Source organism: Polypterus senegalus, chromosome 10, assembly GCF_016835505.1.
Source record: "Polypterus senegalus isolate Bchr_013 chromosome 10, ASM1683550v1, whole genome shotgun sequence".
NCBI lineage: Eukaryota > Metazoa > Chordata > Cladistia > Polypteriformes > Polypteridae > Polypterus > Polypterus senegalus.
The window spans coordinates 102,077,814-102,095,381 of record NC_053163.1 but is presented as its reverse complement, the minus strand read 5'-3'; the positions used below and the strand labels follow the sequence as shown (position 1 = coordinate 102,095,381).

Below are 17,568 nucleotides of genomic sequence, written 5' to 3'. Positions count from 1 at the left end.
AGATAGGAATATAAGTAACAAGCTGATTAAGTTTGCAGATGATACCAAGAAAGGTGGGTTGGCAGATAATTTGGAATCTGTTAAAACATTACAGAAGGATTTGGACAGCATATTGGCTTGGGTAGAAGAAAATGTGGCAGAAGAAATTTAATGCATTACACATAGGAAGTAAAAATGTTAGGTTTAAATACACAATGGGAGGTCTGAAAATCGACAGTACACCTTATGAGAAGCACTTCCTGACAGTGTTCAGAAGCCATTAAGAAGGAAAACGGGATGTTAGGTTATACAGCATGATGTGTGGAGTACAAAACCAAGGAGGTTACAGTGAAACTTTATAACTCACTGGTGAGTCCTCATCTAGAGTACTGTGTGCAATTTTGGTCTCCAGGCTACAAAATGGACATAGCAACGCTAGAAAAGGTCTAGAGAAGAGTGACTAGGCTCACTCCAGGGATACAGGGGTTGAATTATGAAGAAAGATTAAAAGAACTAAGCATTTTCAGTTTAAGTAAAAGAAAATTAACAGGAGACATGATTGAAGTGTTTAAAATTATGAAGGGAATCAGTACAGTGAATCGTGACTGTTATTTTAAAATGAGTTCATCAAGAACACCAGGACACAGTTGGGAACTTGTTAAGGGTAAATTTCACACAAAGAGTAAGAAGTTTTTCTTTGCACAGAGGACCACAGGCACTTGAATTAATCTACCAAGTGGCGTGGTACACAGTAAGACTTTAGGGATTTTCAAAACTAGACTTGACGTTTTTTCAGAGAATTAAGTAGATAGTACTGGCGAGCTTTGATGGACTGAATGGCCTGTTCTATCTAGATTGTTCAAATGTAAAAAATGTTTTAATATGCAAGCTGGAGTGCACTTGTGATAAAGAAAGAGTAATGGGCTAGGCACAAGCATGCAGGCCACAGGGCTGTTAATCCAGCAGATGCTACTGATGATTGGCTCCCTGAACAGAAAGTGGTTATTGAGTACAAGGAAAGGACTGAAAACAGTCCCTCTAACTCCATCCATCCATTTTCCAACCCGCTGAATCTGAACACAGGGTCACGGGGGTCTGCTGGAGCCAATCCCAGCCAGCACAGGGCACAAGGCAGGAACCAATCCCGGGCAGGGTGCCAACCCACCGCAGCCCTCTAACTCCATGTAAATTATCTCATGGAACAGGTCAAGCCCTGTGCTCTGGTTTCAGGAATTAGTCCCAGCCTTTGTGTAAAATAACTGCATTATTCAGGACTATTTGGAGTTGAGTGTGTGTCAGATTTAAGGATGTGATTGGAGGTGAGAAAAGAAAGAGGGAGAAGACAGGTGAGATGAAGAATATTGTTAGTTAAGTAGGGAAGCCACAAAACACATAAATTGAGATTTTTGAATGATGCTTGTTTGTTATCATTTATCTTCTACTTTATGTTCCTCTATTCTTATTTCTGCCTTTTTAGGTATTCAATCATCTCTTCGTTCAACTATATTGCATTTTGCCCCTAACACTTATGAATGGTGTGTTTACTAGAACTGTAACGATTAAAGTAAATATCTTGTAGCTGTGTTCACAAGATAATTCCATGGCTTGTTACACTAAAGAAGGTTATTACCTTGACTTTCTCTGCAGAGTTTATCCGCTGTGTCCCAATGCTCATAACTTCGCAGAATGTTGTTGGTAATATTGACATGACTAGCTGCCATATGATGGATCCGCTGGGGAATGGCAATGCTGCCTGAGCATGAGGAAGAAGAGGATGAGCTCCCAGCTGTGGCACTGCCCACCGAGCTTACCGGAGATGGACTAAGGGACATAGGTGACGGGGTACCTGTGCTTCTGTAGAGGAGAAAATGGAAAGAAAGCATTAGGGTACAAAATCCAAAAGCTCAGTTAGAGATATCAGTGATAAATCTGATTTGCCGAATGCCTGCATTAGGTAAATTATTTATTGAAATATATCATGTATTCATATATATATATATATATATAGATAGATACATTCTCTTAATCCATTGCCTAGTCTAGTACAATAAGACTGTGTATCATAAAGTTCAAAATTCACAATCTAGCTCTAAGATCGAACAGATCATTTTTTGTATACACACGTTATTTCACAACATGGAAATGAACAACTGTGAAAGACTGCATTCTCAAGCTAACAAGAAGCCAAGTGAAAACAAGAGGTCTATTATAACTGCAGGTTTGTCTCCTTTTTTGACCACTTCAATTGAGATTTACATCTACAAATTTGGAGATAAGCACTTCAAACTTTATAATTAATTTAAACTAACAATTTATTATTAATGTAAACTAACAGTAGGCTCTCAGCATACTGCATTTCAAATTAATCAGTCGATTGCTTTTCTGACTACACTCATTTAACTTTCCCATTGAAACCATTCATTTCCATTTCCATGTTACTGATCTAATCTTACCGTGCAGTGCATTCTCAGGTTTCACTGATTTTTTATATCAAGTCATAATAAAAGTCTGCTTTTATACAAGTGCAATTGATTTATCTTGCTCACTTGGGGAATGGCATCAATTGAGAAAAGCAACATTCACTCATCAATCAGCCTGCTCGCACATTAATGAGCATTTGCAGCCCAGTATACACGTAAAAGCATTTTGATAAGATGAAGTGTACAGATATCTAGCATCACACGCTGTCACGTTTATACAGTGCATCTGAAATCACCAGCTGCCTGAACTCTGGATAGTCTTCTGAATTTTTATAGTACTGTATAAATGTACAAATACATTCTACAAAATAAAGCTCACATATATTTGGCACTAATGCATATATTTAGTGCATTTTTGCAGAATAAAAATAAGAATGTAAGCTGACTGAATTAAGGATAAATATTAAATAAAAGAGAGTAGTAATCCCCATGATCCTGTAATTATATAAGTAGATTCATTAAATGGATGTGTTATTTGCCTCACATATAATTTCTGCACACAATGCTGCCTAGCACTCTGTATTAAACCTGGAAAAAAATGTACTGATCAAAGTAATTTAGTGAAAAAAGAAATAGAAAAAAATACAAACTATATATTTATAAATGATCAGCGTACACCATTCAAACCATATGCAACTCTATTTTTATATTCTTTGGGAAAGAATGTATATTAATTAGGATCAGCTCCCTTTAACAAGTGATATAAGGAAAGGTATTTTTTTTTTTAGTTAACTTTCCACATTACAGATTTTACTATAGTATTTTTGCCTTTAAAATGAACATTGTTTGGAATATGACTAAGTTTTGGTTTGCACTAAAAACTAGCGTTTAAGAGTATGAAAATATCAAAAATGGAAAATACTTAATATATGGTTCGAACATGAATGGCTGCATGACACTAAATCAAATAATACTTTAATAATAATCATCATGTATCAACTTGTCATAAACATTGGGGAAGTCATAAAATTATTGCTTGATTTCAGAGACTGGTCAGTTGTATCACAGGATTCTGCAGTAAAGGTCCAAAGTAATGCTTTTGCAGAATTTAAACCACGCATTCAAACTGATGCATTTGAGGTTCCTGGTCTTTGATACATATGTGGAAGATTTTTTATACTTGCTAAAACATATTTTTTATGTTTGATTAATAGAAAATATGCATGCTGTTTTAATAATATCAAGAATGATGTAGATTCTTTGCTTGCAACTTTTATAATGATTAATTTTCCACAAAAACACAACAGTAACAATAATCATCTTCAAACTGGAGTATCATAGGGGACACAAAGATGGACAAAGAAAACTAACTGGTCAACATGACAATGAAAATGTAAATCTAGACTTTTAGGGTGTTGCTAAAGACTTATTTAATTCAAAATCAGAGCATAAAAGTGTCCAAAATGGGTTAATAGTAAAGCTTGTGTAAAAAGCTTTTACCAGTGTTCACTATAAATTGACTGAAGACATTCCATATTCATTCCTAGCAGGCTAAAAAGGTCTCTATAGTTCAAGTTAAGTCAAGTCAAGTGGGCTGTATTGTCATACCACCTATACACATGCCTTGGTATATTAGCCATCCATCCATTATCCAACTCGCTATATCCTAACTACAGGGTCACGGGGGTCTGCTGGAGCCAATCTCAGCCAACACAGGGCGCAAGGCAGGAAACAAACCCCAGGCAGGGCGCCAGCCCACCACAGGTATATTATACAGTGGTAGGAAATTATGTTTACCAGGGCCATAGTGCAATATTTAGACAATAAATATCACAATATAACAACACAGAGGGGGTGGCTTCTTGTTTAAAGAGTTTAACTTTGTGCAATGATTAAAGGGTGATATTGCATTCTTTGCATATACACATAAGGACACATTAAACAGGAATAATGATTAATGTTTAAAGGTGATTATTATATTTTGAAGGGCCTAAACTAAATTGAAATGTTTAGAATTTATTGGACTGTTTGGTGAGATTATGATTTTGCTGTCATGGGTAGGCCACCATTTAGCTTGATGGATCCAGTACACCTGCACAAGGCATCAACATATAGACTCAGGCGTATCTAGTATGGAATTACAAACTTTTCAGTTTGACTTTTTTTAGTTACTCTCCTCCCAATAGACAGTGTCTATGATAATCATATTTTATATGTATCTCAGAGAACTTAAATACAATACAACAACAGAGAGAGACAATACAGTCTCTGTATGCGTGTTTAAATGATATTAAAGCCTGGATGGCATTCAATGATAACAAAAGTAAGATTATGATGTTCAGACGGCTGGAAATTCTAAGTGTCCCCAAAGATGTTCTTGGATCGCTCACCATACATTATACATCTTCAGTTAGGAACTTGCGTGCAATTTTTGACAGCTTATTCAAATTTGAAAAACAGGTAAACACTGGAGTTAACTGTACTGTATTTTTTTCAGCTGAGACTTTCAGCTACGGTAAAGGCCTTTCTTTGAATTAATGATTTTAAAATTTTTATAACATCATGCTTGGACTATTGCAACTCTCTGTGTGTAGGCATTGATTTGGTATCTTTACGATGCCTGCAACTAATCCAGATCATTGCTGCTCACCTATTGACAGGCTCATGCAAGAGTGACCATATCTTACCAATACTGACCTCACTTAATTGGCTTCCGGTCCACTACAGAATTGATTTTAAAACCTTGTTACTTGTTTTAAAATGTTTGGAACAAATGGCCCCCTCTCACTTTTCAGAGCTCCTTCATGTTTACATGCCAATGACAGCACTGCAGTCTACTAGCCAGAGGGTCTTAATGGTGCCAAGGTTGAAGATGAAGCAAAGTGGCAATCAGGTTTTACCTCTCTTTGGAATAACTGATCTTATTATATTAGGTCTGTCCTCACATTAGTTACTTGTAGGACATCATTAAAGACTTATTTCTCTGCATTGGCCTTTGACCCACTATGATGTTAAATATAATGTTTGTATATGTTGGTTTATGTACATTCATAATTATGAGTATGTGTGTGTGGGTATATCTTATATGTATGCTTTATTATGATTGTGGTTTTGTTCTATATATACTGTATATATATATATATATATATATATATATATATATATATATACATACATATATATATATATATACTGTATATAGATATTTTATATATATATATATATATATAGTGAAGAAGCCTGGGTGTGTACAGCCGCCCTAACCCGACATTGACAGGCAGAGACACGTATTCCAGCACAACACACACCTTTATTCCTCCGTGGGGAAGTGCTTTTCTATTTGCTCCCTTAGCACAATTCAAATAATGCCAACAGTTACAGCTCAGTCCTTTTGGCCTCCAATCCCCAAACAGGCTTTGTATTAGTGGCTGCCTCCTTTTATAGGACACCCGGAAGCACTCCAGGTGTCTAATGAGCTTCTTCCAGCAGCACTTTCAGGTGTGGCAAAAGTGCTGCTAAATGGGCTCAGGAAATGTCCAGGCACCCCCTTGTAGTGGCCATGGTCTCCAGCAGGGTTGAGCTTCTGTACTCCAAACCTATGGCCCCTCTGCAAGCCAGGGGGGGCTGCCCTTAGAATTTTGTGGGGAGATAGTGTCTGGAATAAGTTCTCTTCCCCAGTCCTTCCATGATTGAGGCCTCCCGGCTGTCCACCACACTATATATATATATATATATATATATATATATATATGTTTTTTTTAGCTTCTCTTGTACAGTATTTTGGTTCAGTTTAGGCTATTTTAAACGTGCTTTATAAATAAAGTTTGATTTGGCAATAAAAACTTATTATGTTTTTATTCAAGGTTCCTATAAAATTCCAATTATATTGAATTCTCTTGATATCTACATTTAAAACTCCACTGACTTGCTGCTATTCATTTTCTTCGCCAATCCCTTACGTTCTGCTTTGATTCAAATATTGAGAAATGCGATGGAAACAAAAGTCACATTTCTAGACATTAATATTAAAATTATGTGAATGGAGGGGAGCAGCCTCAGCTTGGAAGGAATGAGAATTATTTTAACATAACCAGTATTTTCAGGGAATTAATTAAGAAAAATAGAGATTAAGAGGTGAAGTGCTGAAAAAAATGTTTTTGAAAAGAGAAACACAATAATATAAATCAACCCTTTACTCATGCCACACATTTTGTTTTTATTTTAATAGCAGTCTTATAAAAACTTAGCAGATTGTGTTGCTCAAACTAGGAGAAAAGATAATATCATGAATTGTTAACAAATATGAAATAATGATGGACATCTGTGGGTTCTTTTGGTGTACCAGCAATTGTAAGGCAATCCAACCAAACATTATGTTAGATCTCTACAGGAAGTGCAATGCTAGATTACAACACTTGCTCCATCAAGCAGTTTATTCTTTAATAATACACCATGACTAAAACTGTTAGCAAACTCTAATTGGCCACCTCAGGTCATCCAAAAATTCAATATACTTAAAACAGTTTTAAGAGAGGGGCATTAATAAGATTACAAGGGGCAAAATATGTGGCATCAGGGCACAAAGGGTCAAAGTATAATCTGACTTATTTTTATTTTATTAGTTATTATTACTTTTATGTCTTATTTATTTCAATCAAAATGTATTGGTTGATGTCATATTGCAGTGTTTATAGAAAGTATTCACACCTTTGATAGTTTTATTGTTCTGCATCAATGAATCACAGTTAGTTTATTATAATTTGGCCTTTTTTGCTGATCAACAGGAGAGTAATCCTTAATGTCAAAGTGATCTAAATGATTTACAACTATAATAAACAAAACAATAGATGGTATAAATGTTCACCCCCTTTAATATGACAGACCTAAATCATTAAATTGGTTTTAGAAGTCAAATATAATTAGTTCAAAGGAAATCACTTATCTGGGGTTTCAATTGATTGTCACATAAATGCATCTCATCTGGAAGTCCCACTTGTGGTGAGTCAGTATGGTAGACTAACCTACACAAGCATAAGTCAGGGGATGGCAATAAAGTATATCCAAGTCACTGAATCGCCCCTGGAGTCCAGTAAAATCAGTCATGAAGAAATGGAAAACGGAAAGACTGGCACAGCTGTAAATCTACCTAGAGACAGCTGTCCACAAAAACTGAGCGATTATGAAAGAAGAAGACTACTGAAGGAGGCCAGAACTGAAGGAGTTACAATGTACAACGGATAAGACTGGAGACTCTGCATTCAAGTACTGTTACTTTGGTGCCCACCAGTCACAGCTTTGCGGGAAGTGGTAAAGAGAAAGACACTGTTAAAAAAATACACACACACAAAATCTTGGCTAGTTTGCCACAAGGTACAGGGTAGACTCTAAAGGTCCTATGTTATGTTTTTTGGCCATCAGACTAAACACCACTTTTGATGTAAGCCAAGCACAACACATCATCAAAAACACAGCATTCCTACTATGGAGCATGGTGTGGGCAACGTCATACTGTGGGGATGTGCTCTGGAACAGTCCTTGGAAGGCTTGAGAGGGTAAATAAAATGCAGGAAAATACAGGGAAACTGTGGAGGAAAACCTGATGCAGTCAGCCTTGGAAAAATATTAAGCATTAAGCCAAAGCTACACAGGAATGGCCTAAAAAGATCTCAATCCATCTTAGAATTTGTGGCTGGACTTGACCACTTACAGTTCTCCTCGCAACCTGACAGATCTTGAGCAATTTTGAAAAGAGGAATGGGCAAAAACAGTGTCCAGAAGTACAAAGTTGAAAGAGGCCTGTGCAGACGTAAGTCTATCGTGACTGGCAAAGGTGCAACTACTAAATACTTATGGCATCAATTGTTTTATTTTAAATATGTAATTGATTCAGACCACTTTGTAGACATCTGTTTTCACTTTGAAATTGAAGAGTTATTTTCTGCTAATCAGTTTCACAAAAGCCAAATTAAATAGAATATTAGTCAAAGAATATTCAGTAATGTGATATATCCATCCATTATCCAACCTGCTATATCCTAACTACAGGGTCACAAGGGTCTGCTGGAGCCAATCCTAGCCAACACAGGACACACGGCAGGAAACAAACCCCAGGCCGGGCACACACACACCAAGCACAATTTAGAATCACCAATGCACCTAACCTGCATGTCTTCGGACAGTGGGAGGAAACCAGAGCAAACCCACACAGACACGGGGAGAACATGCAAACTCCACACAGGGAGGACCCGGGAAGTGAACCCAGGCCTCCTAACTGCGAGGCAGCAGCACTACCACTGCACCACCGTGCAGCCTAATGTGATATATATCCTTATAAATGTAAAAATGTACAAAACATATAATGTACAAATATTTCATTGAGTTATTTATTTTATGTCTGAACAATATTAAAGATGGAATGTGAATTCTAATAAATACTGCACTGATTCATGATTTTATACAAATGATCAGTCACACGTTTTTTTGTGTCTGCTGGCTTAAATTTGGTTTATAGCCTAAAATGTAGAGAAACCTAATCTCTGAATTCTCTCACTAGTTCATGGAAACTTAAACATGATGAGTGAAATGTGTTTTTGGCTTTCATTTACTACAAAAGTACCCCATTTGAATATAGGCTGTGATTTTTTCAGATATTAAAGTATCAGTATTGCTGGGGTGTGCATATTTTACCTCAGTCTTCATTTTTATAAAGTCAGTGTGTCTCCTTACTGGAAACACACAATCTGGAAATATACAAAGACTGAAAACTAACAGAATACAGTATAATGGTTCTGGATTTTCAGTTTTTGTTCATTTGTGTCATTTTTCACTTCTTTCCAGTCATTGCCATCTTTTTTGTTATCATTATTGAGGCAATGATAGGGAAGCATCAATTTTGTGAGAGGAGCTGCAATTTTGTATTCATTTTGGATGGCTGCAGCCATCATGTTTATCGAATAATGTTCATGGCCGGCCACGTGATCATCAGTGTTGCTGCATGTGACACATCTTTACAGTGGCTTTTTAAAATATGGCGTAGTATCCTTGTATTGGACCATCTTTGATATTCTACAACTCTTGTTAGAGCAGAGGAAGTTAAAGGGACATCAGTGTACTGTTAGGGATTCTGTTCTGTTTGCTACTATTTTGTTGTGTGGTTTGATAATCAGTTTTTCTCCCTTTCTGTCAGTATTTGTTGCTCTTATGCTGGTCCCTTGCAGTATTCTAGTCTGCTCCTTTATTATTTTATTCTCCCAGTCATATTCTTCTGTTTCTGTCTCAGGGCATTCTTTCTGTATTCATAACACTGAATAAGTGGCCACATACTGAAGGTACAACAATTATTACTTCCAAAAAGTTAAAATAAAATGTCACATATGAAGATTTGGTCTTTGGCTAGGCAGTATACCTGAGAATAAATTACAATACAAAACATCCATAAACAGCCCATTAAACGGGAATAATTAACTTGCTGTATAAAATGATGGGACTAATAATTTGAACTCTTATATGATTGACTGATTGATAATTAGATGTGTTTATTTGTAAAATGGATTGGAGTTGAAGGCTTTCAATTGCAAGAATGAAAATTTTATACATAAAATAATTACGATTACAAACAGAAAAACTACCTAATGAAGTCTATGGTGACAAGCTATGGTATATAAAGTGATTTATTGTGTCAAGTCTACGTCAAAGTAAATGTAAGGCGTAAATATTCATTAGTACAATGAAAGTATATTTTATTGTAGCTGTGTTCTCTCAGTTCAAATTAGTACTCCATTGATAAAACGCTACAAAGCAGACTTCATTGTTCTCAGAGCGCTCATAGCTCCCAGTGTGTATGTGTATTGTTTTAGAAAAATCTAAAGCAAATAAATTGGAGCAAGCTGTTCAGTACCATGCAGAACCGTACTATAAGAATTCCTCCCTAGTGGTTTGTCCCCAAGTATAACCACAAGCCTCTGCTGCCAGCATTTTATTCACACATAAACTGATGTAAATTATGAGGCAAATGGATCAGTTCCAGGATATCATTAATAATCACAACTTAAATCTCTGCCTTCCTGACCCTGGGCCTTATTATAGCCGCAACAATTGTGGAGAATATACATAATAATTATTGTCTTTCAATAATGCCCTTTCATCATCTTCTTCCACTGATCACTAAAACTGAACGGCTGTATATAAGATGCTAACTGAAGCTGTTCTTGCCAAACAATTATGCCTTGATTTTCTGTCAGCCAGTTCCTGCCATCAATCAATGAAATATTCATCAGTCTTTTAGTGCAAAACCCAAACAATGTGGCTCCAGGTCTTGAAAGTAAGTAATAAATTGAAACATGGTTGCCCCCGTGAAGTTAAATTATGTTTCCTGTCAACATCCCTGCTCATTCTGGGCAAATAGGAAGGGGGCTGAGGGGAGTTAGAGTTGCTTAAATAAACCATCCCCTCAAAGGATGAAAAATGAAAATAAACCATGATTCATGATTGCCATGGAAAAAAAAAAAACTTCAAATAGGAAAGCCAACTCTAATTTTCATGTTGATTACATTTCCAGCAGGCACTGGAGGTGCTACATGGGGATTAGGAAATACAGTTCTACTAGACATATAAGTGTAGAAAACAAACCAGCTGTAATCGAGAATGTGATCCTAATTGAATGTGACAGCTAAACTCAATACAAAACAGCAGGGCTGGTCAGTGGTGCACCCAAGGATCTAAATGAGGCCTTTTTGGCTTCCAACATTCATTTCTGGCTCTGCAAAATGTAGTGAAAAGATATCTCTTGATATATCTGCCGGTGGATAGAGTAACCATATTCTTGGTAAGATGCCTCTGTTAATGACCACATTTGAGCTGTAAATGTCAGTGCCTCGAAACTGGCTCTGCTGCTACACACCTGCCAGTCATTCTTATTGGCTTTAATGCTGATTGCCCAAAGCCAAGTGAAAAATTGACTGACTGGTAAAATGCCATTTGCTAATAGTGATTCAGAGCCATTCCCAAAGGGCAGAACAACATTTCTTTCCAATTAGCTGTCTTTAAAGTCCAGACAGGTGGTTGTGAGTGCAATCGGAGAATAAAGTAATCCTGCAATATCCCCGCCACCCCATGAAAAAAGAAATACTTACTTGCCATTTGCCCCCCATGGAGAAGGAGCCTGGGAACTTTTCGCTGAATTCTAAAACAACATACAAGAGATAAACATGTTTATGAATTTTGTATTATGGCCATCAATAAGGAGTTACAATAGATCAACACCAAAATGAAGACCAATCCAAGGCTTTTTCCACGTATTAACAATAGAGATCCAGAACTTCATCCAGCTGAAATCTGTGCAAGGCAGATATCAGACCAGGGCACACTTAAACACACCAGCCAGTTTAGAGTCACCAATAAAACTAAATAAATATTTTTGGGCAATGTAAAACAATGGAAGACAGTACCGAAAGTCTGTATGGACAGTGAAGAAAATACACACTACAATAATATGACACTCAGGCTAGTAATCAAACTAAAGTTCCAATTACAATGATTCAGCAATGTGCCATAACAGTATTGTCTTGATAGAATAATTATTTGCAAATAAAAAACCACCATAGAGCCATTGTGAATATGACTTACTCTTGCACAGTTGCTGACTTTTCCAATGCTTTGCCTCAATGGCCAAGAGTAAGTGGCGATGGTAGAGAGATTAGGGTTATGCCATGGACAGGTCCTAATTGGCTGCCTTTCCAGGGTATCATTTTAGATTTGCTGTATGTATATACACTTTATTTTATGTGCGTGCACTAAATCAGTAAAAAAAATACAAATCCCTGCATTGATGTGTTTACTTCATTGCCCAACAGGATTTTCACAAAAGTTTATTTAATTGTGTTGTAAAAGTCAACCATACAGCAACAGCAGTTGTATGATGGTGGTGATGATCTTGTCATTGCGATGTATAAAATTAAAAGTGAAATTATTTAGGAGTGTTTCAATGAGTTGTTGTCAAAATCTTTTTTATTCTAATTACCTATTTTGTTTATTTTTCTACTGCGTTTCCCCATATTACAATAATCAGTAGAATATGTTCATTAAGCTCACTAATCTCTTAAAATTTCTTAGCCACTCATGAACAGTGAATCGTGTTATTATTATCATTTGCAATGATTTGTCACCCATAGGAAATGTAGCACAATTACCTGAGACTGCATATGTTTACCTTTACGGCAACAGAAGTCACAAAAAAGTAATGGCCGGTACATTACTCATTCTTCATAAGGCCTCAAATGCTGTGGTCACATAATGTGTAATTTGTTTATTAGGGTCTGTGCCCAAAAAGATATTTGCTACAGAGAGAAGCACGTTTTTAAAATTACAATGGAATAAAGCACTTTATAGTCATGTAAAAACTGACTCATAGCCTAAATGGTGGTGCCATGATGGCACATTGATTAAAGCTAACTCTGACCCAAAACTGAAAGGTCTTGGATTCAAATTGCACCCTGGGAATTGCCTTTGTAAAGTCACACATTTCCCAGTGTTTTTGTGGGATTTCTCACAATTTCAGATTAGGTTTACTAGTTAGCCAAAAATACTTAACATGTATTTTTAAAGAAACAAATGTCAGTTTCTTTTCTTTTTTAATTCCTTTCATCAACTAACCAAACATCTTTCTTTAGAATCCAGCCAAGCTAAATGACTAAAAGCCACCTGCGAAAAACAGCCATGGCTGCTCAGTTTTTTCTATCTGTTCAAGTAAGAAAAAAGTGATGATGTTTTGACAGAAAATGTAAGTGGGATGAAGTTGGCTGTTTTGAAATGTACGCTTGACAATAAAATGACATTAATATAATAAATAGGGAAGGGTTTCCGCTTTTTCCTTAAAAAGTATTGGACAGAGGGCTTATTTAAAGGTGTGCAGGATCATAGAAGTGGCCAGAAGAGATGGCTGCAAGTCCACTCTTACTTCTGTGTGTACAAGTAAGCTGTACCTTTTAAACTTGTCAAGAAATGTTTGTTTACATTTATAATTATGCATAAAGATAAGTTAAGGCTCTGAAATATGTGATTTTTCTAAACAATGATTTTGTAATAGGGACTGTTTTTCTTCTGTGAAGAGAGACATACCTTAAAATATTCCATGAGGGTGCGAGAATACTTCATTGCGTGGTCCTTTTTGAGTTTAAACATTCTCAAGTAAAGTAGTGATAAACAACGATAACTGGAAGAAAAAAAAGAATAATAACTTAAATATGTGCAATTAGTGCAAGAAAGACAAAAATAAAATGGAAAAAAAACCAAGAAAAGCTTGTTTAAACTGTAAAATTTGACATTTCACTACGTTATTACAGAGAAGGGTGGTATGGTGGTACAGTTGGTTTGAATCCCAGCCTAATCTCTGTCTCTGTGACGTGGATATGTTCCAACCATATCATTAGAGTTTAGATCCTGTTAAATTTAAGCAGTTATTATTATAAGCTTGGCCTGCTATAAGTACCCTATGGCACACTTATACCCTGTCCTGGTTGTTCCTGCTCTCTGCCCACTGGTGCTGCCAAAGGTTTAGGCCTATCCAAAGATAAACAGCAGAAGCACAGCAAAAGTGTAACCTGTCCTCATATTGTGTCAGTACTGAAAAAATGAATCTGTTAGCTTCAGTTTTTATTTCTGCAGAAAGACCCCTTTGACCTTCCATCGGTTTAATTTCTGGTTAGTTACTGTCCTCTTCTTTAGCTCTCTCTCATCTCCGCAACTTGTTTGATTTTTTTTATACATTATCTTATGAAGTCTTTGTCTTACTAACTATTCTACTTTTTGTCAAAACACACAGTGTACTTTCTACATGTGGCTCTAGTAACACACATCATTACATACTCCATCCACTAACGTGAGACAGTTGGTGGAACGGGTTTTCTTTGATCATGAAAAATGAAAAACTGTTGCTAGATCAACTGAGAAAAGCACGCTACTTTTCCTCAATGACACAAATAAAAAGAATTTCCGAAGTCCTTGAGAAGCATGTTATTTATTTTGAGCTACTACAAATTTCCAGCAGAGCCTCACTTATGTGCAAATAAAGACAGTTGTCAGTCATCCATTGGAGGGCACAAAGACTCCCTTAAGTTTATACAGCAGGTTGTATGTCAAAGTAATCCGAATGAATGCAGCAGGCTGGTACTTGTACCTCATAACAGGTGTCAGTCAGCTGGAGGTGGCAACAGGACAGATGTTTACAAAATCCAGAGGAGGCAAACACCATGTCACACACGCCGTCTTAGTGATTACGTACTGACCTATTCTGTACCAGGCTCAAAAATCTGCACATTTTCAATATAACAAACGAGACACCAAATATAATCTAGCAATTACACCAGAAAAATACACATTTATTTTTCTTTCATTTCTGGTGTCTTCTTTTAGTGGATAGCAAAATAATTTCTTTTCTGGCTGAACAATACTCTGGTCCCTTGAGTTTCATATAAGCTTGATTGCCTTGTAGACATTTGTTTTCAATAAAGAAATGAAAGGTGAAATTAAACGTTGTATAATATATTCATTTTACCTCAAGGAACTACAGCCTTCCCCCCTTATATGGATCTCATTATGCACTATTACTATCCTCTCTGCAGAGATAATTATTGTTTGAAATGCAATGTTATTAATGTAATTATTAAGCACTGGCCCATGTTGGAAAAAGAGATTTCTTTTTTTTTTTTTTTGCATAGCATCCAGACTTATAAGTTACTAGTTTAAATTCCACTTCATATCCATTCTTCTGAAACATGAGTAAGAGAACCATCTATCCAAATTACTATTTCATATGCACTTGTGCATTAAAGTGAAAACATACATCACAAGTGTAGAGAAGCTCACCATATGAATTCCTCTCGATTAAAGGAATTAACACAAGACATACCTGTATCTTTGAAATAAATGAAACATTACTTGTTACAATCACAGCAAACTGTGCCAATGTAATGTTAGTCTTGCTATTATAGGTTAATATAATTATAAAGGACGCAGAATGATGATGTGCTGTGTTATATGCATCCCGTTACTATCGTTAGTTTAAGTTTTAATGACTACCTGGATAGGCTACAACCCCTAGGCCTTCCACTGGATTACGCTGGCTCAAAAACAGAAGGGTGGGTGAATAGCCAAGGACATGTGCTTAACCTGGCCCTGCATGATTATGAGTGTGGTTGTGGTGTGAATGGCTCCTGCAATGGATCTGTGTTTCGTCCAGAGATCTTTCTTGCTTTTAGCCCAAGACTTCCAGGTTAAGCTGTGTCTATGAACGACTTTGAAATGAATTAAGCAAATTTGAAAATGTTATACTGTAGTATGTTAAACTGTGCAGAAGAGTTAAAAGAATGAAGAAACCTAGAAGTGATAAGCAGTGTTTCATTTTCATTTAAATGACCTTATTTGGTAAGAAATTCTTAAAAGTGGAATACCAAAGTGAGGAGAAAATATATATACATCTAAATAACTTTCAAAAACATCATAATGCTACCAACTGCTTTTCTGTCGACATAGAATAACTATGTGAATGTAAATATTTTTTCAATGTACATTACTGACCTCAACACAGTGGAATCTGACATGTAAGCTCCCGCATGATGAAAGATGTGCTTATCTTGGAAAGTACTAGCATGAGATAAGTACACATAAAAAGTCAAATTGTCAAAGTAACACAATATCGTCATATCATGTAAATCCATTTTATGGCATCAGCTTTTATGTTTTCCATATTTTATTAAGATTAAAGACACTATATTTAATACAGTTATCTCTTGGATAATGTTTTGCTACTCCATACTGTTAGGAAGATAGCAAGGTATCTGAGACCAAAGCAGCAGGCCACGTTCAAACACTAAGCACATTGTGGAATGTTAAGATGAAATCAACTACTCAGCATCAATGGGTGCAAGATCATTACATATACACTCAGTTAATAGAACATAAAAAATAAACACTGCTTTTAACAAAGAAAGAGAAGCTGATGTCAAAAATACTCCCCAGAATGATTTTACATCATCTTTTTTAGTCTACTTGGAAAATGAAAAACTTTGAAATGCTGTTTTTGTCTCTTGCGCTTACCACTAACTGCTTTTCTTAATTGATTAAGCACCCTGAATCTTCAAAAATACGCACCCTAAAGCATGTATGTCTCTTATTTTATTTCATTAATGTTCTCCAGAGAGAACACATAATCGTGTTTCTCTGTTATAGTGTGTCTTTCAAAAAGCAACATCCATAGTATTCAATGCACATATCTGAACCATTTTCCAGTCGTAAACCCCTAGGCAGAAATCATTATTATATACAAGAATTCACTTGCTTAAATATCCATGAAGTACACATAATAAAAAGCAATATACTCTGTAATAAATCAGTCCTGCAATACAGAAAGCAAATAAGTAATATCAGCTCCATTTGGCCGAGGTCACTACACAAATGATCTATACTGAAAATGTCTCTAAAATAATTCTCTGCTGATCTTTGAAGGCTTTGCAAATGACTCATGAGTAATAATGCTTTCATTAAATAGTGGTCAGCAAATGTACAAGTCAAAGTTTTGCCTTTGTATGGTTGGCCATTAAATTGTACTCACTATTTTCACACTTCATAATAATGCTATGCAGTTATCTGTTCCAATTATTATATTAGAGGCCAGCCTCTACACCATGCCAGTGACTCATTCCCTGATATGTTCAGAATGATGAAACCCAAATTTAATAAATGTAGGAAAAGTAGACAACAGCAATATATTAGTTGAAATATTGGATGATTCAGTATTTGCTAGAGAAAAATAAACTACTTGTTTAGACATTTCTTGGCTGAAGGAAAAAATCAAATAATCTAAAGAAACACATAAAGTCTTTCTTTAAATGATTAATAATTCTGCAAGATTATTTTCAAAATATATTGGGTTATAAGGCCAATTTGCTTTAGTCATGAAAAACTGTTCCTGGATATATAATGTACTGTAAAAAAATAATTGTCTAAATTGGGTGTCTTAAAAATGACCAACACAATATAACTGACAAGTCTGCATATTGTATAAACAGTAACAAAAGTAATAATCTGGAAGAAATTATGTAAGCAGAGTTGCAAAGTGCACTTCCAGTGTTACTGGGTGAAATCGTTTTTTGCTAGGGCCTGCATGAAACCGCTG

The 17,568-nt window shown here is 35.9% G+C and overlaps 1 protein-coding gene across 1 annotated transcript in view; it reads right to left on the bottom strand.

Annotated features, from left to right (window-relative positions):
• LOC120538215 (AF4/FMR2 family member 2-like) overlaps positions 1-17,568 on the bottom strand; it is a 92,520-nt gene that overhangs the window by 14,360 nt on the left and 60,592 nt on the right. Inside the window, exons 10-12 of the mRNA XM_039767669.1 lie at positions 13,515-13,608; positions 11,531-11,580; positions 1,610-1,833 (exon numbers count right to left, since the gene is read on the bottom strand). Of these exons, the coding sequence (XP_039623603.1) occupies positions 1,610-1,833; positions 11,531-11,580; positions 13,515-13,608 (368 nt within the window). The remainder of the gene's footprint in view (positions 1-1,609; positions 1,834-11,530; positions 11,581-13,514; positions 13,609-17,568) is intronic.